Source organism: Rhinoderma darwinii, chromosome 1 (assembly GCF_050947455.1).
Source record: "Rhinoderma darwinii isolate aRhiDar2 chromosome 1, aRhiDar2.hap1, whole genome shotgun sequence".
Classification (NCBI taxonomy): Eukaryota; Metazoa; Chordata; class Amphibia; order Anura; family Rhinodermatidae; genus Rhinoderma; species Rhinoderma darwinii.
In genome coordinates, this window is record NC_134687.1 from 171,418,392 (window position 1) to 171,440,961 (window position 22,570).

The window sequence follows — 22,570 nt, forward strand, 5'->3', positions numbered from 1 at the left end:
TATATGCTCACGTCACCGCTGCTCTTTGCTTCTCCCCTCTGGGTCCCCTCAGCATGCCGGTGTTATAAGACACAGCACTCAGGATGATGAGTGTTGCGTTGTCTATAAGGCCCTGAAGCTGCTCGGTGTTAGGACCATGTATGAGCCATGGAATCCTGAGGGGACCTGGAGGAGAGAAATGAAGGGGAGTGGAGAGTGCAATTTATTTATTTTTTTATGTCCAATGGGGGGGTGGGGTCGGGGCACAGCCAAAGTCGCTACGGCATGGTCAGCTGAAAGACGCAACTTAAGTCATAAGTCGCAACTTATTCCAACAAAGCAGAAAGCTAAGGCTACACTCACACGACAGTGAAAAACAGCCGTCACACTGCAGTTTTCAGAACAATGAAGTTCTATGGGTGTATTCACATGGCCGTTTTTTTTTTTAACATGTCCTATTTTTGTGCGTTTTCACGGCCAGACGGCTCCCATAGAAGTCAATGGATCAGTTTTTACCGGCCGTTTTGCAGGAAACAATCCTTGTAACGGCCGGTAAAAACTGATCCTGGCCGAGGACTCCCCGCACACCATGCTACTTTGAGCGCTAAGCCCGGGGAAGCCCTTGGCATTACTGTCCATATAAGGAGAGTGAAGTCTGGGCTTTCAACAATGGAATCCCTGGCCTGAGCATCGCAAGATCTCTGGCCGGGGACTCCAGTCTTGTAGATAGCAACGCTCCATGTAGATAGCAACACCCTGCCTGAAGATAGGAAACCCCACCATCCCCTGTAGATAGCGCCACTGTAGGAGCGGAATACCTGGCTGCCAAACCCCGCTCTGGCAGGGGATTCCGCTCCTGGAGAAGCTCCCGGCGTCACTGTCCATATATGGACTGTGACGTCAAGGGGTTACTCCTGGAGCGGAATCCCCGGCCCGCTCTGGCAGGGGATTCCGCTCCTGGAGAAGCCCCTTGGCGTCACTATCCATATATGGACAGTGACGTCAAGGGGTTACTCCAGGAGCGGAATACTCGGCCCGCTGTGGCAGGGGATTCCGCTCTCCGGACGTAACTGTCAATATATGGACAGAGACGTCAGGGGCTCCGTCTATGAGGAATTCATGGCCAGAGGGATTCTGCTTCTACAGTGAGCTACAGTGGCGCTATCTATAGGGGAGGGGTGGTATATACAAGGGGGGTGCTATCTACAAGGAGGTGTTATGTACAGGGAGGTGCTATTTGCTGTGTGGCACTATCTACAGGGAACACTAAAACACCGAAAAAGGCCATACTTACAAATGGACACAGCCAGGCCAGAAATGCTGATGAAAGGGCGAGCAGGTGCTTTAAATAATAATAGCCACTCCCACTAGTCTTGAGGGGAGTGGTGTGTGGTGCATGGGATGTGTAGTAAGAAATAATAAATGAATAGTGTGTGTGCAAGTGTAATACTATAAGTGAAATATAGGGGGCAGTAATAGATGAAGTGCCTCAATAGAAATAAATGGATAATGGGGTGCAAGTGAGTGAAACATGGAGGGATAGTGTGTACGTCATGAGGCACAACGTGTATAGCCAGGTAGAAGCCTATTTGTGACGCCTTGATAATTCATAGAGCGGGCTACCCTGCTTGCTATGCCAAACAACAACACACCAAGCTCTCCCAGCATCAAAGACCCGGCTGTGTCCAAGAGAAGCTTCTCTTGGACACAGCCGGGTCTTTGATGCTGGGAGAGCTTGGTGTGTTGTTGTTTGGCATAGCAAGCAGGGTAGCCCGCTCTATGAATTATCAAGGCGTCACAAATAGGCTTCTACCTGGCTATACACGTTGTGCCTCATGACGTACACACTATCCCTCCATGTTTCACTCACTTGCACCCCATTATCCATTTATTTCTATTGAGGCACTTCATCTATTACTGCCCCCTATATTTCACTTATAGTATTACACTTGCACACACACTATTCATTTATTATTTCTTACTACACATCCCATGCACCACACACCACTCCCCTCAAGACTAGTGGGAGTGGCTATTATTATTTAAAGCACCTGCTCGCCCTTTCATCAGCATTTCTGGCCTGGCTGTGTCCATTTGTAAGTATGGCCTTTTTCGGTGTTTTTGTATATGTCCCTGTGTTTTTATCGGTTCTGTTTGTGCATCAGGAACGTTTTGTTCCAGTTTAGGATTTAGGGACTCGCAAGTCTGGGGATCCTTGTCGTGGATTGCGAGCTTGCGTCCTTTTGGCCAAAATGATTACCAATACCCCAGGTATTTTTCATTATTATGTATATTCGCTTCTCTTGGACACAGCCGGGTCTTTGATGCTGGGAGAGCTTGGTGTGTTGTTGTTTGGCATAGCAAGCAGGGTAGCCCGCTCTATGAATTATCAAGGCGTCACAAATAGGCTTCTACCTGGCTATACACGTTGTGCCTCATGACGTACACACTATCCCTCCATGTTTCACTCACTTGCACCCCATTATCCATTTATTTCTATTGAGGCACTTCATCTATTACTGCCCCCTATATTTCACTTATAGTATTACACTTGCACACACACTATTCATTTATTATTTCTTACTACACATCCCATGCACCACACACCACTCCCCTCAAGACTAGTGGGAGTGGCTATTATTATTTAAAGCACCTGCTCGCCCTTTCATCAGCATTTCTGGCCTGGCTGTGTCCATTTGTAAGTATGGCCTTTTTCGGTGTTTTTGTATATGTCCCTGTGTTTTTATCGGTTCTGTTTGTGCATCAGGAACGTTTTGTTCCAGTTTAGGATTTAGGGACTCGCAAGTCTGGGGATCCTTGTCGTGGATTGCGAGCTTGCGTCCTTTTGGCCAAAATGATTACCAATACCCCAGGTATTTTTCATTATTATGTATATTCGCTTCTCTTGGACACAGCCGGGTCTTTGATGCTGGGAGAGCTTGGTGTGTTGTTGTTTGGCATAGCAAGCAGGGTAGCCCGCTCTATGAATTATCAAGGCGTCACAAATAGGCTTCTACCTGGCTATACACGTTGTGCCTCATGACGTACACACTATCCCTCCATGTTTCACTCACTTGCACCCCATTATCCATTTATTTCTATTGAGGCACTTCATCTATTACTGCCCCCTATATTTCACTTATAGTATTACACTTGCACACACACTATTCATTTATTATTTCTTACTACACATCCCATGCACCACACACCACTCCCCTCAAGACTAGTGGGAGTGGCTATTATTATTTAAAGCACCTGCTCGCCCTTTCATCAGCATTTCTGGCCTGGCTGTGTCCATTTGTAAGTATGGCCTTTTTCGGTGTTTTTGTATATGTCCCTGTGTTTTTATCGGTTCTGTTTGTGCATCAGGAACGTTTTGTTCCAGTTTAGGATTTAGGGACTCGCAAGTCTGGGGATCCTTGTCGTGGATTGCGAGCTTGCGTCCTTTTGGCCAAAATGATTACCAATACCCCAGGTATTTTTCATTATTATGTATATTCGCTTCTCTTGGACACAGCCGGGTCTTTGATGCTGGGAGAGCTTGGTGTGTTGTTGTTTGGCATAGCAAGCAGGGTAGCCCGCTCTATGAATTATCAAGGCGTCACAAATAGGCTTCTACCTGGCTATACACGTTGTGCCTCATGACGTACACACTATCCCTCCATGTTTCACTCACTTGCACCCCATTATCCATTTATTTCTATTGAGGCACTTAATCTATTACTGCCCCCTATATTTCACTTATAGTATTACACTTGCACACACACTATTCATTTATTATTTCTTACTACACATCCCATGCACCACACACCACTCCCCTCAAGACTAGTGGGAGTGGCTATTATTATTTAAAGCACCTGCTCGCCCTTTCATCAGCATTTCTGGCCTGGCTGTGTCCATTTGTAAGTATGGCCTTTTTCGGTGTTTTTGTATATGTCCCTGTGTTTTTATCGGTTCTGTTTGTGCATCAGGAACGTTTTGTTCCAGTTTAGGATTTAGGGACTCGCAAGTCTGGGGATCCTTGTCGTGGATTGCGAGCTTGCGTCCTTTTGGCCAAAATGATTACCAATACCCCAGGTATTTTTCATTATTATGTATATTCGCTTCTCTTGGACACAGCCGGGTCTTTGATGCTGGGAGAGCTTGGTGTGTTGTTGTTTGGCATAGCAAGCAGGGTAGCCCGCTCTATGAATTATCAAGGCGTCACAAATAGGCTTCTACCTGGCTATACACGTTGTGCCTCATGACGTACACACTATCCCTCCATGTTTCACTCACTTGCACCCCATTATCCATTTATTTCTATTGAGGCACTTCATCTATTACTGCCCCCTATATTTCACTTATAGTATTACACTTGCACACACACTATTCATTTATTATTTCTTACTACACATCCCATGCACCACACACCACTCCCCTCAAGACTAGTGGGAGTGGCTATTATTATTTAAAGCACCTGCTCGCCCTTTCATCAGCATTTCTGGCCTGGCTGTGTCCATTTGTAAGTATGGCCTTTTTCGGTGTTTTTGTATATGTCCCTGTGTTTTTATCGGTTCTGTTTGTGCATCAGGAACGTTTTGTTCCAGTTTAGGATTTAGGGACTCGCAAGTCTGGGGATCCTTGTCGTGGATTGCGAGCTTGCGTCCTTTTGGCCAAAATGATTACCAATACCCCAGGTATTTTTCATTATTATGTATATTCGCTTCTCTTGGACACAGCCGGGTCTTTGATGCTGGGAGAGCTTGGTGTGTTGTTGTTTGGCATAGCAAGCAGGGTAGCCCGCTCTATGAATTATCAAGGCGTCACAAATAGGCTTCTACCTGGCTATACACGTTGTGCCTCATGACGTACACACTATCCCTCCATGTTTCACTCACTTGCACCCCATTATCCATTTATTTCTATTGAGGCACTTCATCTATTACTGCCCCCTATATTTCACTTATAGTATTACACTTGCACACACACTATTCATTTATTATTTCTTACTACACATCCCATGCACCACACACCACTCCCCTCAAGACTAGTGGGAGTGGCTATTATTATTTAAAGCACCTGCTCGCCCTTTCATCAGCATTTCTGGCCTGGCTGTGTCCATTTGTAAGTATGGCCTTTTTCGGTGTTTTTGTATATGTCCCTGTGTTTTTATCGGTTCTACAGGGAACACTGTGGAGCTATTTACATGGGCACTGTGGCACTATATACAGGGGACACTGTGGCGCTATCTACATGGGCACTGTGCCACTATGTGGGCACTGTCACTTTATATGTAGCCACTGTGGTACTATGTGGGCACTATGGCACTATCTACAATGGGCACTGTGGCACTATGTGCGCACCGGTACTTTACATGTGGGCACTTTGGTACTATGTGGGCAGTGGCGTAACTACCGCGGTAGCAGCCATAGCAGCTTCTACGGGGCCACTAGACGACACGCCCCCCCATATGTCCGATGGCGCCGCCAGCAGCTGTTATGGCTGCTACAGCTGCAGTGACGCTACTACGGGGCCCGCGCCACCGAGCCTCTAACATTTATGATCCGGGCGACACGGGCCCCCTCATGCTCGGGGGCGGCGCTAGCACCGGAGGGGGCCCCAGTGCTAGCGACAGCAACCCCTTCTTGCAGTAATTGTACCTGCGTCTACAAATACAAATACATGCATTAGCGCTGAATGGCCGGGCCTTACAATGACGCTGATTGGCGGGGCAAAATGACTTGCCCTGCCAATCAGCGTCTTTCAACTACGCAATGACGTCATCGCGCCGCTTCCATGCTTGAAAGGCACTGATTGACGGCGCAAGTCATTCTGCCCTGCCAATCAGCTCCTTTGAACGACAGGCCGTTCAGCTCCAGCAGACCTGCTTAGAAGAGAGTAGGTCTGCATTGCCACCAGACGGCGCGGGAACGGGATCATGTGAGTATGTAAAGTTTTTTTCTAATAAAATTGTGAGTGGCATTATCTACAGGGGGGTCTATATGTGGGGATGTGGGACACTATATATACAGGGGGAGTCTATATGTGGGGCACTATCTACAGGGGGGTCTATATGTGGGACACTATATACAGGGGTGGTCTATGTGGGGCACTATATACAGGGGGAGATACATGTGGGACACTACACCGTGTTCCAAATTATTATGCACATTGGATTTAGGTGTCATAAACATTTAAAGGGATCCTGTCATCCACATCTTACCTGTTAAACTCTCCTGACCCCTCAATGGCCGCAGCTGTCCAGAGTTCGTTCCTGTTCTCTTCTTTCCTGAAGTCCTCCTCTGTCTGTAAATATCGTCGTTTAAACTCTTCCCGCCTTTTATGGTAATTATTTTTCCCTCAGGGATGCAGCTTCTTAACCCTGCCCACTGTTGCCACCTGTCTGGCCCTGACTGGCTAAGGAGCTGTCAATCAAAAAGAAGGAGGTGGAGTCCACTCTGAGATGCTGGAGGAATAAAAATCTGACTCTTTTCTGATGAAGATTTGACTCTTTTCTGCTCATTTGCATACGGCGTGGGACCACTGAAAAACGGAATACTAAAGCTACAGAGCTTACTTAGAACATATTTATAGCTTAGATGACAATGATTTTTCACCCACTTTCACCAGGTATTGCTGGCTTTATAGCTAAAATGCTGGTGACAGGTTCCCTTTAATTATTAGTTTTTCAATTAAACTCATGGATGGTATTGTGTCTTAGGGCTCTTTGGATCATTGTAATCAATCTCAGACACCTGTGATAATTAGTTTGCCAGGTGTGCCCAATCTTAAGGAAAACTACTTAAGAAGGATGTTCCACATTATTAAGCAGGCCACAGGTTTCAAGCAATATGGGAAAGAAAAAGGATCTCTCTGCTGCCAAAAAGCGTGAAATAGTGCAATACCTTGGATATTTTAAGAAAACGTAAGCGTGATCATCGTACTGTGAAAAGATTTGTGGTTGATTCAGAGCACAGACGGGTTTGTTCAGATAAAGGCATAATGAGGAAGGTTTCTGCCAGACAAATTAATAGGATTAGGAGAGCAGCTGCTAAAATGCCATTGCAAAGCAGCAAACAGGTATTTGAAGCCGCTGGTGCCTCTGGAGTCCCGCGAACCTCAAGGTGTAGGATCCTCCAGAGGTTTGCAAGTGTGCATAAAGCTATTATTCGGCCACCCCTAAACAATGCTCACAAGCAGAAACGGTTGCAGTGGGCTCAGAAATACATGAAGACTAATTTTCAAATCGTGTTGTTTACTGATGAGTGCCGTGCAACACTGGATGGTCCAGATGGAAGGAGTAGTGGATGGTTGGTGAATGGACACCATGTCCCAACAAGGCTGCGACGTCAGCAAGGAGGTGGCGGAGTCATGTTTTGGGCTGGAATCATGGGGAGAGAGCTGGTAGTCCCCTTTAGGGTCCCTGACGGTGTGAAAATGACCTATGCAAAGTACGTAGAGTTTATGACTGACCACTTTCTTCCGTGGTACAAAAAGAAAAACCGTGCCTTCCGTAGCAAAATTATCTTCATGCATGACAATGCACCATCTCATGCTGCAAAGAATACCTCTGTGTCATTGGCTGCTATGGGCATAAAAGGAGAGAAACTCATGGTGTGGTCCCCATGTTCCCCTGACCTCAACCCTATTGAGAACCTTTGGAGCATCCTCAAGCAAAATATCTATGAGGGTGGGAGGCAGTTCACATCAAAACAGAAGGTTATTCAAAACAGAGGTTATTCTGACATCCTGCAAAGATATTCAAGCAGAAACTGTCCAAATACTCACAAATTCAATGGATGCAAGAATTGTGAAGGTGATATCAAAGAAGGGGTCCTACGTTAACATGTAACTTGGCCTGGTAAGTTTTTTTTTATTGAAGAGCTTTTGATTTCTGTAAATATGACCTCCTGATGCTGCAAATTCAACAAATGACCATTTTAGTTCTCTTTACAACCTTTAAAATGTTTTGATCTCTGTTGTGCATAATAATTTGAAACAGTGCATTTTGAGTTTTTTACTTCTAAAAAAAAATCTTATCATTAGGAGATTTGTTAAATAAAATTTGCATTATACTCCAACGGTTGATGGCTTGAAGATTATACTGACTGTCATTTGCATCGACTATTTAGGAAAATCAGCAAAAAATAACATTTGCATAATAATTTGGAATGCGGTGTAGTGAGTCCACCACCTCCAGTACGTTCTTCATCGTCTACGGCCAACACCCTCGTATACCTCTTCCTGTCTCTACTATGTCCCAGGTGCCTGTAGCGGACTCTACCTTCAGGGACTTTCGGCAAATATGGCAACAGACCCGATCTTCTATCCTGCTGGCGGTGGACCGCATGAAGATAAAGACAGATACAAGAAGACTGGCTATTCCTCAGTTTCTTCCAGGTACGAAGGTCTGGTTGTCTTCAAAGAATATCCGGCTGAGGGTGCGGTCCTGCAAATTTGCCCCTAGGTTCCTCGGACACTTCAAAATCCTGCTACAGATTAACCCGGTGTCTTACAAGCTGCGGCTGTCTCCTACCCTCAAGATCCCTAACTCCTTCCATGTCTCCTTGCTGAAGCCCGTGGTCTTGAACCGCTACTTCAGGACTCCTAGTTCCGCAGTGGCCCCTGGCGGCTCGTCAGGGACTTTCGAAGTAAGGGAGATTCTGGCCACAAAGAAGGTGGGAGGAAGGACGTTTTATTTAGTGGATTGGAGGGGGTTCGGTCCAGAAGTGAGGTCTTGGGAGCCAGAGGAGAACATCGATGCCCCTGTCCTCGTGAGGAAGTTTCTCTCCCGCTCTGGCCCCAAGAAGAGGGGGCGTAAGAGGGGGGATACTGTAACGTCTATGGTCACGGCCCGTCGTAATGACTTACACCTCGACGGCCGTGGCCATGGACTTGTGTGTTCTCTGCAGCGTTGTCCCCCAGTGAGGTGCCGGCACTCACTTCCTGGTATCAAGACTGTCTCCCGGAGTGCACGGTCTTAAAGGGCCAGTGCGCGCATAATTGCAGGAAGTCTGCAATCAAGCCCAGAATGCTACTGGACTATAAAAGGGGCACTGCCCTCTTGTTCTTTGCCTGAGCATTGTTCGTTACCCAAAGTTTGTCTTGCTAATGGTCTCCTAATGTCTTCCAGTTCCCAAGTGTTCCCTGTTCCTGTATCCTGTTTCCCGTGCTATCCAGATCAAGTACCGTGTGAGCTGTGTTGCATTCCACGCCTGTTCTGCTACGCCACGCCTGACGTCTACCCGCCGCCTTGTCCCAGCCTAGCCTGCCTTGCTACTGTCCAAGTTGCCACAGGTACCCTTTCTGGACTATAGACTCTGTACTATACCTGTTTAGTCAGCTGCCGTCCCGCTACGCAGTACGGCCCAGTGGATCCACACACCGCATCGTGACCGTTATGAGACAATGGAGCAAGTTTCTGAGCTAAGAGGGTGCCAGGTTTGTCACTTTGGGCAAAAAAACAGCATTACATCCAACGAATGTAACGTTCTGCGATAGTCGTAAGGCATAAGTTAATTTCCGTACGGGAATCCTCAAGTTTAGACCGCAAGTCAATGTTGGTGTTCGCTTTCTGTTGTCTAACTAAAGCTTAATAAGACGCTTCCTTATCTTTAAGAGTCTGGTCCCTAGTTCTTTTTAGACATGAGGCAATCTGAATATGTTTCCCTCTAATATTAGCTTTGTATGCCTCCCAGTTAATAGCCGGGGAAGTGTCAATAGCACAGTTAAGGTGGAAATACTTTTCAAGTTCCGTTGTGATTTCTTTAAATATTTGGTGGTTTGTCAGAAGGGACTCAAATGCCTTGAGTTAGACCTAGTTTTAAGCCAGAAGCAATCCAGTGTACACAACACCAAGTCGTGATCTGACCACGAGATGTGATGTATTTTGGCACGAAGTAAACTATTTAAAAGCTGAGATGGATGGAATAAATGATTCATACGAGAGTAAAATGAATGGGCATGAGAATAAAAGGTATAATCCCTGGTGGAGAGATTAGCAGATCTCCAGGCATCTACAAAAATCATGGGAGTGTAAGAGTTTAGCTAATTGCAGGGGGGACGAAGGAAGGAGACAACTGTGATCGTTTTGTCAAGGAGGTGATCCAGGGCTACATTAGAATTCCCACCCAAAAACACTTTACCAAGCAGATGAGGAAGTAAATGTCTAAACATGGCATTGAAAAACTTTATTTGGCCTTCGTTTGGTGCATAATAAGAAATAAATGTGACCTGAGTGTCCTGTAGTGTACCATTAAAGAGCAAATACATGCCCTCAGTATCTGCCACCGTGGTTTGGTGTGTAAACGGAAGATTTATTTTCAAAAAGATGCCAACTCCTCTCTTCTCTTCCACAGCAACTGCTAGGTAATACAAAGGATAACGGGTATGCATAAATTTAGGACAAGAGCTAGTAGAGAAATGCAAATCCTGTAAAAACACTACATCACAATGTAAAAACGTATATGTTTGAAAAGCTTTGCACCATTGAACATTGTGAGTGACAACGTTAAAGGAGGACGGAGGGTCAGCCATGACCAATAAGTTCACAGAAAGCACAGCACCTAAGACATTCGACCATCATAAGAAGGGGATAGGAAAGAAGGAAAAAGGAGCAAAAGTGAAAGAAAAAGGACAATAAACTGATGTTATTTCAGTACATATAGCAATATGTAAAGCAACGCCGAAACAGGGCTATAAGGGATGTTGAGAGAGCACCACCCGAAGAACAATACAATATCAGTGGGGTCTCTCAAGATCCCAAGCAGGGCATGCCAACACCCAACGGAAGGACCAGCTCTCAATAGCTCAGCCCTAATCTAGCTGAAAGACAACAGAAAAAAATACCACAGCATTAAAGGCAAAAGCAGTGTAAAAGTAAAGTTACTAGTAGACGGCAAGGGGAACTAATATATGAAGAAAGTTCCAACCACAGGATCCCGCGAGGATAACATCTATAGAACGTCTAGGTTTAGCAAGTACAGGTATTAGAAACTGAAGGTCGGGCCGAAGATCTAGAGCTCCAGAGCGGTTGAAGACGTGCTGTAGAAGAGGAGGAAGCAGGCGGTGGCGATTTCCTCAGCGGGGTCCTTTGAAAGAAGACCCAAGTGTTCCAAAATTGCTTCTCCTTCTTGGAGAGAAGCAAAGCTGTGTGACCGATTGCGATAGGAAAATGTAAGACGAAAAGGGAAGGCCCATCGGTATCTAATCTCGTGACGGAGCAGGACTTGGAGGAGAGGATTCAATGAACGACGCCTCTGCATCGTACGAGGAGAAAAATCAGCAAAGATCTGAATGTCGCAGCTACGCAGTCTAAACTGTTCTGAGGACCTGGAAGCTTTCATGACCCTTTCCTTCACAGAGTAATAATGAGGCTTCACCAACACATCTCTAGGCAGACCATTCGTGCGGGGAGCAGTGAGCGCCCTATGCACTCTATCAATGTCAACATATCGGTTAGATAAATCAGGAAGGAGCTGTTTGGAGAGATCATGTACCGCAGTTTCCAAATCCAGAACATTCTCTGACAGACCTCTAAGGCTGGGTTCACACGAGCACATTAACGTCCGTAATGGACGGACGTATTTCGGCCGGAAGTCCCGGACCGAACTCAGTGCAAGGAGCCGGGCTCCTAGCATCATAGTCATGTACGAAGCTAGGAGTCCCTGCCTCTCCGTGGAACTTCTGTCCCGTACTGAAAACATGATTACAGTACGGGACAGTTGTCCTGCAGCGAGGCAGGGACTCCTAGCATTGTACATAACTATGATGCTAGGAGCCCGGCTCCCTGCACCGAGTTCGGTCCGGGACTTCCGGCCGAAATACGTCCGTCCATTACGGACGTTAATGTGCTCGTGTGAACCCAGCCTTATGCGGAAATTTTCCTGCCTAGATCTATTTTCCATGTCTTCATGATTAGAGTGGGCTTCCTCAAGCTGTTGGTATATGTCGTCAATACAATCAGAGTGCTGGTTAACAGTCATCACTGCGTTATCAATTTTAGCCTCCATTCTAGAACCCAGAGCATGAAAGTCAGCTTTAAGTTCAGATGTGATCTTCACACATGTTTTTTCAAGCTCCTGCTTTAAAAGTTGTGAGAAGCGTGCAATAAGAACTTTGTCGCCCGAATATGTCCCAGTGTCAGCTTGCAGCGGGGGGGGGGGGGATAATGGAGGAGACCCCTCCTGCCCAGCCTGGCTAATTGAAAACCCTCACGCCAGAGGTTCTGCGAAGGAAGCCCTGGAATCTTCATCTACAAACAAATCTGAGACAGGGCTTGGGCTTTGAAAACAAGCGGTACCTCCATCCACACAGTGGCACCATCATGGCTTGCTTCACGTGTGCAATTTGCAATGGAGTCACCGCTTCAATCGCTGCCGATCTGGTCACGATCCCGGACTTTTTGGCATTCCCTTTCGCCATCAAAAGAACCCTGAGCAGAAGCAGGAGGAATTCCGGTGGAAGGCGATCGAGGGGAGTGGCTGAAAATAGCTAATAATAGCTGTATACTCCCGTTGAGGTGCGGAGCTCTAGTGACACACGTCCACCATCAGTCCCCCGCGCATGAGCCTCACCTAAAAAGCTATTTAAATTGCATCAGTTTTGAACATGCCTAGTATGTTCCGGACAAAGCCGGAGAGGTGAAACCGACGCTTAGGGCGGACTCACACGAGCGTGTTCGGTCCAAGATATGCGGTCCGCATGTTGGCCGCATTTCCCAGAACAAACACAATGCAGGGTGCCGGGGTCCTAGCATCATAGTTATCTATGACACTAGGAGTCCCTGCCTCGAGAGGGAAAACTGTCCCGTACTGTAATCATGTTTTCAGTACGGGACAGTAGTTCCGCGGGGAGGCAGGGACACCTAGCGTCATACATAACTATGATGCTAGGAGCCCGGCTCCCTGAAGTGTGCTCGGTCTGGGAAATGCGGCCGACATGCGGACCGTATATCATAGACTGAACACGCTCGTGTGAATCCGGCTTAGGCATATACTTGGCAGGCCGCGTGACATTTCTTTGTGGAGCGCATTTTGATCTTACTTCTATGTAAGTATAATAAAAAGTTTCTATTGAGAACAAACATCTTAGGCCCAGTTCACACATTTGTTTTACGCTGATTTAATCAGCGGCAAAAAATTTCCGAAACCATCTCCCATTTATTTCAATGGGAAGCGGAGGTGCTTTTTTTCGCAGCAGTTTTTAACCGCTCGCCGTAAAAAAAAAGCAGCATGACCTATCTTGAGGCGGTTTCCGCCTCCAAAACCCCATTTCAATCAGTCAGAAACGGGGCAAAAAAACGCCTCGACGAGTGTTTTGACGAGTTTTTGTCAAACCACTGTGCAAAAAACGTCTGGAGCAGTTTTTGCAGGAGGAATTTTGCTCCTGCAAAAAACTCTGTGTGAACACAGCCTAAAATGGACAGGGGATTGGGGAGTGTGAAACTCTGCTTGAAGCTTCATAGAGCCATCTACCTATGTGAAACTACAAGGTCCCGCGTTGCCAGTAAGGGTATATTGACACGCTTACTAATAAAACGTCTGAAAATACAGAGCTGTTTTCAAGGGAAAACAGCTCCTGATTTTCAGCTGTTTTTTTAGCAACTCGCATTTTACAGCCATTTTTGGAGCTGTTTTTCTATAGAGTCAATGACAAACTGTTCCAAAAACAGCTCAAGAAGTGACATGCACTTATTTTTCGCGGGAATATTTTTTACGCTGCCGTTTTTAAAAACGGCTGCGTAAAAAAACGGCCCATCGGAACAGAACGCAGTTTTCCCATTGAAATCAATGGGCAGATGTTTGGAGGCATTCTGCTCCCCGTGTTTTGTCCGTTTACGGCCCGAAAAAACAGCCGAAAATAAGTTGTGTGAACATACCCTAACAGAAGCTGATACAGGAGCCCAGTTTACTACATGGGGTTATAGAATTAGAAGCCCTCTGAAGTGTATTGTGGACTGAAATCTGTGTTTGTGTGAGCAGTAAGGCTGTGTTCACATCAGCGTTGCTTTCCGTTGAGGGGTACCCCTCAACGGAAAGCAACACTGATGTGAACAGACCCTCAAAGAAGAAAAAAAAAAAAGGAGATGTCTCAGTCTTTTCTTTAATCGTTTGCTTCCTTTTGTATCCACTTCAGGCTTTGGCTCAAAAACGTGAGCCACAAACTGCATCAAATCTGTGAGTGTGATCCCTGCACCCCAGGCGTGGTTTCCTAGCAGCCCAACCTGCTATAACCGCTGCAGCATTCAGATGGGATGAAACGTCATCCCTGGAGGCCAGCAGCACAGAAAACTGCTAGGAAATTATCTGTTGCTATGGCAACACAAGTGAGTTAAGTGTTGAGTTTTTATTAAATTTAAACAGGAAAAATGTTTTTGTTTTTTTTTCAGATTTGTAATTTTTGCTGAGGATTCGCAGTTTTCCTGCCGAAAAAACGCAACATTTGCTATTTGTTGCATATTTTTCCTCCCAGCACATATCAGAAAACGTATGTGTTAACGAGCTGATACATGACTTGCACACTTACAGGACAATATACCTGATACAGCCATTACTTAGGGCAAGGAAGATTTCTGGCAATAATACCTGGAATCATACCCTTAGGCCGGATTTACATGAGCGTGTGCGTTTTGCGCGCGCAAAAAACGCGGCATTTTGCGCGCGCAAAAGGCACTTGACAGCTCCGTGTGGCAGCATCATATGATGCGCGGCTGCGTGCTTTTCGCGCAGCCGCCATGATGTTTGTAAACAGAAAAGCACGTGGTGCTTTTCTGTTTTCATTCATACTTTTCCAGTGCTGTTGCGCGAATCACGCGCGTCCCACGGAAGTGCTTCCGTGTGGTGCGCATGATTTTCACGCACCCATTTACTTTAATGGGTGCGTGATGCGCGAAATACGCACAAAGAACGGACATGTCGTGAGTTTTACGCAGCGGACTCACGCTGCGTAAAAATCACGCAACTGTCTGCACGGCCCCATAGACTAATATATTTCCGTGCGAGGCGCGTGAAAATCACGCACGTTGCACGGACGTATATCCCGTTCGTCTGAATAAGCCCTTAGGGTAGGTACGCACAGGGAGGCAAGCATCTGAAACCATGCCCCAAATGGCTGAATGATTTTGTCTTTATCGCGCGGCCATTTGACACCACATGGCGGCGTGGTTTCGGATGTCTTCCTCCCCGTGCGTTCCTACTCTAAGGGTACGATTCCAGGTATTATCACCAAAAATCGTGCGACCACTGACCACCGCAAGTGAGCGGGGTTTCGGCCCTAAGCGGACACCGCTACGTTGGACCGTACTCCAAGGAACTGCAACAGAACCGCATTTAAAATTAATTTTAAAATTTAAATGCGGTTCTTTATTGTGTTTTTATAACAGGGTTTTGATGCGGTTTTCAATGTGGTTTAAACGTCAAGTCTTCTTTCTGTCAGGATCTTTGTGTGTGGGGGAGCAGTAATTAAGTGTGGCACCACAGAACAACAGCTACCCCTGCGTTTCCTAGACACGTGTGGTAATGTCAATGTAAGGGGAGATTCACACGAACGTTGCGTTTTTGCGCGCGCAAACAACGCAGCGTTTTGCGAGCGCAAAAACCATTTGACAGCTGCGTGTGTCATGCGTGTCTGATGCGCGGCTGCGTGATTTTCGCGCAGCCGGCATCATAGAGATGAGGCTTGTCGACGCCCGTCACTGTCCAAGGTGCTGAAAGAGCTAAATCTTTCAGCACCCTCGACAGTGAATGCCGAACACAACAGCGAAAAACCTGTAAAAAAAAAAGATAAAGTTCCTACTTACCGAGAACTTCCCGGCCGTTGCCTTGGTGACGCGTCCTTGGTGACGCGTCCTTGGTGACGCGCCTCTCTTGACATCGGGCCCCACCTCCCTGGATGACGCAGCAGTCCAAGTGACCGCTGCAGCCTGTGATTGGCTGCAGCCTGTGCTTGGCCTGTGATTGGCTGGAGCTGTCACTTGAACTGAAGTGTCATCCCGGGAGGTCGGACTGCAGGAAGGAGACAGGAGTAATCGGTAAGTTAGAACTTCGGTTTTTTTTTACAGGTTAATGTATTTTGGGATCGCAAGTCACTGTCCATGGTGCTGAAACAGTTTAACTCTTTCAGCACCATGGACAGTGACTATCTCCTGACGTCGCGTACCGATAATTTTTTTGCCGGGATCGGCCAAAACGAGTTTGCCCGAACCCGGTGAAGTTCGGTACGCTTGTCCGGCTTCGCTCATCGCAAAGACACTCCGTTTGGATGTTCGGAAACAGAAAAGCACGTGGTGCTTTTCGGTTTTCATTCATCCTTTTCACTGCTGTTGCGCGAATCACGCTCGTCCCATGGAAGTGCTTCCGTGTGGTGCGCGTGATTTTCACGCACCCATTGACTTCAATGGGTGCGTGATGCGTGAAATACGCAGAGTTTTTGAACCGGTCGCGTATAGTACGCAGCGAACAAACGCTGCGCAAGAATCACGCACTATTTGAACTGCCTCATTGACTTCTATAGTGCTGTGCGTGATGCGCAGAAAATACGCGGCCTGCACGCGCGCAAATCGCGCTCGTCTGAATCCCCCCTAAGGTTGCATTCACACGAACGTAAAAAAACAGGTGTGAATCTGTCCTTGTGCGATGCGCTATTGCATCAGTGTGCTTGGCGAGTGGCATCTGTTTTTCACGCACTCGCAAAGCACTTTTTTTTCCAATGCAATTGATGGGCAAGCACACGGATGGGCGAGTAGGTGCGTGAAAACGCACCAATATAAGACATGCAGTGAGTTTCACGCAACGGACTCTCGCTACGGGAAAACTCACGAATGTGTGAACAGCCCCATTGAAATCAACTGGTCCGTGTGCTGTGAGTGATTTCCACGCACAGCACACAGACGAGTGATAGGATCGTCTGAATAAGGCCTAAAGAATAGGCCAGAAACCATGGTTCAGACTGCAATAAGGCTTTATTCACACAGCCATATGTCAGCCATATTTCCAGGACCAACCATAGTTCAGGGGTCGCTATAGAAGAGGCTTATGTTCTCTCTAGTAAGCGCTCATCCTCTAAGCAGTAGCTGTAACTAACAGCTACCGAACTTAGAGAAGCCTTCTGAATACAGCTGGGATCGTAAAAAACTCTGACCCCAGCTGTTTAACCCTTTGATCGTTGCGGTCCATGACCGTAGCACAATCAAAGGGAACTCCCCAATCAAAGGGAAAGCCGGTGACGTGATCGAAGACTGGGGGAACCCTCTGCAGTCAGCCCTGGGGACATAGAAAGGACTATAAGCCTGCAGTTATGGCAAACTGTGTATTGCCCTAACAGTAGCCTGTGTCACAGTGACACAGTATAATGTATTAGCATACAGGAGTATGCAAATATATTTTAAGTAAAAATTAAGTTGTAAATAAAGTTATCCCTTTATGGGATTAAAAAAAAAAAGTTACAAAAATTTAAAAAAAATTAAAAATGGTAAAAAAAAAAGTCAGTACTTAGAATAAAATACATTTTATTGCCCATGCATTACAAAAAAAACTACATACCGGTATATAAAAAGGTATCTACGCTACTATGATAACCTAAAAAATTAACAGGACATTTAGTGTGAAACGTGAACAGAATAATAATTAAAAAATGCTGAAAATTTATTTTTCCTATATTCACGCAGCAAAAATGAATTCTATAAAACTTACACAGGAAATTTGTTATACCCCCCAAACCATGCAGGAAAATTTTTTTTCTTCAAATTTCTCCTGCATAAAAAAAGCCCTCATACAGCTACGTCAAAGAAAAGAGTCATGGCTGTTGAAAGGCAAAAATGAAAACATTTAACTAGTCATTAAGACCTTTTTAGGCCTGGTCATTACGGGGTTAAAAAATCTTACACACTTGAGTAGTAAGAGGACTACATTTCCCTTACCACAGATTTAGTCCAAAGAAAAGGATGGTGTCGTATTATTATAATAACATCGCAACATCTCTGAAGTGAGAGTGCAAATGTTGGGAGATAATGTCACTAGGATTACTTCATAACTAAAGAGTAACTGTGTCAGATACATATCAAAGGTTTGGATCGGTGGGGTCCGGGTGCGGAGATCCCCACCATCGCTGAAACGAAGGCACAGAAGTGCTCAGCTGAGCGATTTGCACCTTTAGCTGTGATCAGCGCTCCTCATAGAATGCCTATGTAAACCATCTACAGGCTGACGAGGGGTGCTGAATACAGCCGAAGGTGCAAAGCGCTCAGCTGAGCACTTCTGTGCCTTCGTTTTAGTGACGGTGGGGGCCTTGGCACCTGGACCCCCACTAATCCAAAGTTTTGATATGTCTCTATGACATTTTAAAAGTTTGATGAATGTGTAGTCAGTCTTTAAGTTATTAGAAAAACAAACATCAGTCGAATATGTATATTTATGAGCTGTAAAATACACATTGTAAAGCTATGTTCACATCTGTGCTCTAGGAGCCTTTCAGAACCTCTGTTGCCATTTCCATAATTTCTGACTCATTAGCAGAACCTGAGGAACTGCATTGTAAGGCCTTATTCACACAAACGTGTTTAAAGTCTGTGATACGCGCGTGATTTTCACATGGACCTATGTTAGTGGACGGGGCCGTTCAGACAGTCCGTGATTTTCACGCAGCGTAAAACTCAAGACATGTCCTATACTTGCCCGTTTTTCGCGCATCACGCAAGGCACATGGAAGCACTTCCGTGTGTCGCACGTGATTCGCGCAACAGTAGATAAAGAAATGAAGGAAAAAATAAAAGCACTTCCTTTATTTCTTTTTCTAAACTTCAAAACCGCGTCTCATAAGGATGGCATATGCGTGAAAATCACGCAGCCACGCACCAAACACTGATGACACACGGAACTGCAACGCGCGCAAAACGCTGCGGTTTTTGCACACGCAAAAAGCACACATTCGTGTGAATAAGGCCTAAGTCAGTGGGGTCTGTCGGATGTCAGATCCAGCTATGCGTCGTCGTCTCCATTATAGAAGGAAACCACAACGAAATTGTTAATAGAGCCTATGGTACCTGCCACAATGTGGTGTTATCTGAATGTACAGTATCTGTTATTTATTCCAAATTGAGTTAACAGCTCCTATTGGACACAAGAGTATGTTGTGTTACTGATGACTAGTATAAGCATAATACAAACCTTAAACATGGTAAAAACTAGAATTATACAACATATATCTTTAAGGCTATGTTCACACAGAGTTTTTTGCAGGCAGAAAATTCTGCCATTTTGAGGCAGATTTTGATCTGCCTGCACGCCATTTGACACGTTTTTTGCCCGCGGCCATTGAGCGGCGTGGGCAAAAAACGCTGTGAAATATGCCTTCTCTGCCTCCCATTGGTGTCAAGGGAAGGTCAGAGATGCAAACGCCCGAATATAGGGCATGTCGCTTCTTTTTTCCGCGAGATGGTTTTTCTGCTCACGGGAAAAAAAACGCCTCAATAGACATTGACATTTGGTAAATTATATAGCAGTGAAGAACAACAATATGAATTTGGCTGCACACTGAAGAGCACTGTTACCCAACCAGTAGCTCGATAGCTGCGTCTGGCCACCCAGCTGTTGTGCGTGACATTAGGAATATCATATATATATTACTAGAACTTGCTGCTAGTGTCTGAATCATTCTACTGGTTACCATTAGGGTAAAAGCTACAAAAAAGAAAAACACAATAAAATATGTGAACTATATTATGCTAAGTATCTAAGCAATGTTTTGAGACAGGCTCTGATTACATCTACATTGCCTACATGTAAGGCTCTATTCACACTTGTGTTCGTTTTATCCATCAGGTTTCCATGTCAGAATAGCGTAGTGTGGAAACCATTAGGGAATGCCCAGACATGGCAGAATTCTTCCGCAACTGTCCGCATCAATGCCGCTCAGAATCTGCGTTGCAGATTCTGTTGCGGATCTGCCCAAAATGGGCAATAAATTGATGCGGACTAGCCGCTGCGTACTGAGGTGAAAGTACTTCCCTTCTCTCTATCAGTAAAGGAAACGAATTTCATAGTTACCGGCCGTTGTCTTGGTGACGCGTCCCTCTTTCGGCATCCAGCCCGACCTCCCTGGATCACGCGGCAGTCCATGTGACCGCTGCAGCCTGTGATTGGCTGCAGCCGTCACTTAGACTGAAACGTCATCCTGGGAAACCGGACTGGAGGAGGAAGCAGGGAGTTCTCGGTAATTATGAACTTCTATTTTTTTTACAGGTTGATGTATATTGTGATCGGAAGTCACTGTCCAGGGTACTGAAACAGTTACTGCCGATCGCTTAACTCTTTCAGCACCCTGGACAGTGACTATTTACTGACGTCGCCTAGCAACGCTCCCGTAATTACGGGTGCACACATGTAGTCACCCGTAATTATGGGTGCACACACGTAGTCACCCGTAATTATGGGAGCCCCATTGACTTCCTCAGTCTGGCTGTAGACCTAGAAATACATAGGTCCAGCCAGAATGAAGAAATGTCATGGTTAAAAAACCAATACGCTCCGCAGCACACATAACATGTACATGACATCTGCGGACTTCATTGCGGAACTTAGAATCTCCATTGGAGTCAATGGAGAAATTCCGCAATGAGTCCGCAAACAGTCCGCCACACGTCCGCAACAACCATTGTATGCTGCGGACACCAAATTCCGCACCGCAGCCTATGCTCCACAGCGGAATTGTCCGCAACGTGCAAACGAACCCAACCACAAAGCTGTGGAAGGCAATGGAGAAACGGGTCCGCTGCGGATTTCCGCTGCGGAGTGTCCGCAGCGGAATTCCAGAGCAATTCTGCCACGTCTGGCCATGCCCTTATCAGTGAAGTTACTGAAGGAAAAAACAAATCATGAAAGATCCATCATAATCCAACAAGGGTCCTATAAAAAGTAATGATGTCAGTGTGGACAGAGCCTAAATGTCATATTTCCATGTGTACCACCTGGGTCTATTTCACACATTTCTTCTCCTTAGTGATAATCATTATTTTACAAATATCAATTTGTAGACGCAGTACTGAGGAGTTAAACCGTGACCAAGACTGAGTTATCTTCTAAACTATAATGACTTGTGTTTGACCACTGTATAATTACTTTACCTTGTAAGCATCCTTTATGTTCAAGGGTTGACCATATTCTGCCACATAGCCCACAATTCCTTTATTCCATTCCAAACGTATGCAGTTATTTGAAGCCTCCTCCAATGTAGTGCCTTCTGCTACATCAAAAAGCCTACTAACCAGAAACTTCTCATTGGAACTGTCCTCACAGACTAAAAAAAGTGAATAACGGTCGGCCGATATCAGTTCATGAATGTGCAGAAAAATTTTATGACAAAGGGCAGTGACGTCTAAGTGGCTAGAAATATCTTTCACCAGTTCCAGAAGCCGAGAACACTGATCACTTGCGCTATTTATACTGGGAGCTTGTAGAGGCATCTGTTCCTTCTTTTCCGAATCTGCAAGAAATGTCAGCGTTCCCACAGAGTCCTTAACTACAATAGGCCTGAGAGGCCTATCAAACTCGGAAGCGGAGATCTTCCTCACTGGTGCCCCTTGGTTAGTGCTCTCAGAAGAAGCCTGCTGGTTATTTTCTGTATGACTTTTCCCTCCTTCCTTTGTTGCTGGGATTGTGTGCACTCTTTCAGCGAACCATGCATTGACCATTTCTCTGAAAAGTGGACATAAAGTCATAAATATTTTAGTAAGGAAAGCACATGAATGATGACAAATGAACACTGAAATGTGTCAGCAGGAGAAGCAGCATTAAATATTTACAATGATCACTGGCCATACAACCCTCTAAAAAGTGTAATCACCCTTTTCCCAGCATAGTGCACAGAATTTTTTTCATATATCCTTTGATATATGTTATATTAAGGACGAGGCAAGATACTTCAAGAGTCATTTCAGGGAAAGGTCACTGACAAGAATTGAATGTTGCTTTTTCTATGTATATTGTATAAACTAAATTAGCGGGCAGTGAATTATTCCCTTTCATTTGCCTACTATCATGTTTTCTATTTTGCATGAACCTTTTCATACAATAATATATTTCATGTCATGGAACTAGATTATTGTTCTGGTGTCAAAAATATTGTGAGCTAAAAGTCACTCATGATAATTTAGACTTAATCTGGGTTATAATGGAAAAATAAAATTGAAAAGAATGTAATTAAAGCGTGTTTTTACGTGCCCATGGACTTCTATTGGCCACGGGTACCTCCCCGTATGCTTACGGGAAGGTGCTCGTGCCGTTGAAAAATATAGAACATGTCCTATATCAGGCCGTAGTTACGCCACGGGCAGGCCCATAGAAGTCTATGGGGCTCCCGTAATTACGGATGACTACGTGTGTGCACCCGTAATTACGGGAGCGTTGCTAGGCGACGTCAGGGGATAGTCACTGTCCAGGGTGCTGAAAGAGTTAAACAATCGGCAGTAACTCTTTCAGCACCCTGGACAGAAACTACCGATCACAATATAGATCAACGTGTAAAAATTTTGCAGTGAAAACGTGCCCGTAAATACGGGTGGAATACTGGTGACACCGGAGTGCCCTCGGTGGATGCTGCCGCAGAGTCCCCTGTG

At 45.6% G+C, this 22,570-nt stretch overlaps 1 protein-coding gene across 1 annotated transcript in view; it reads right to left on the reverse strand.

The window, feature by feature from the left end:
• PDE5A (phosphodiesterase 5A) overlaps positions 1 to 21,646 on the reverse strand; it is a 325,066-nt gene extending 303,420 nt beyond the window's left edge. Inside the window, exon 1 of the mRNA XM_075860590.1 lies at positions 21,080 to 21,646. Within this exon, the coding sequence (XP_075716705.1) occupies positions 21,080 to 21,646 (567 nt within the window). The remainder of the gene's footprint in view (positions 1 to 21,079) is intronic.
• Between the last annotated feature and the right edge of the window lie 924 nt (positions 21,647 to 22,570).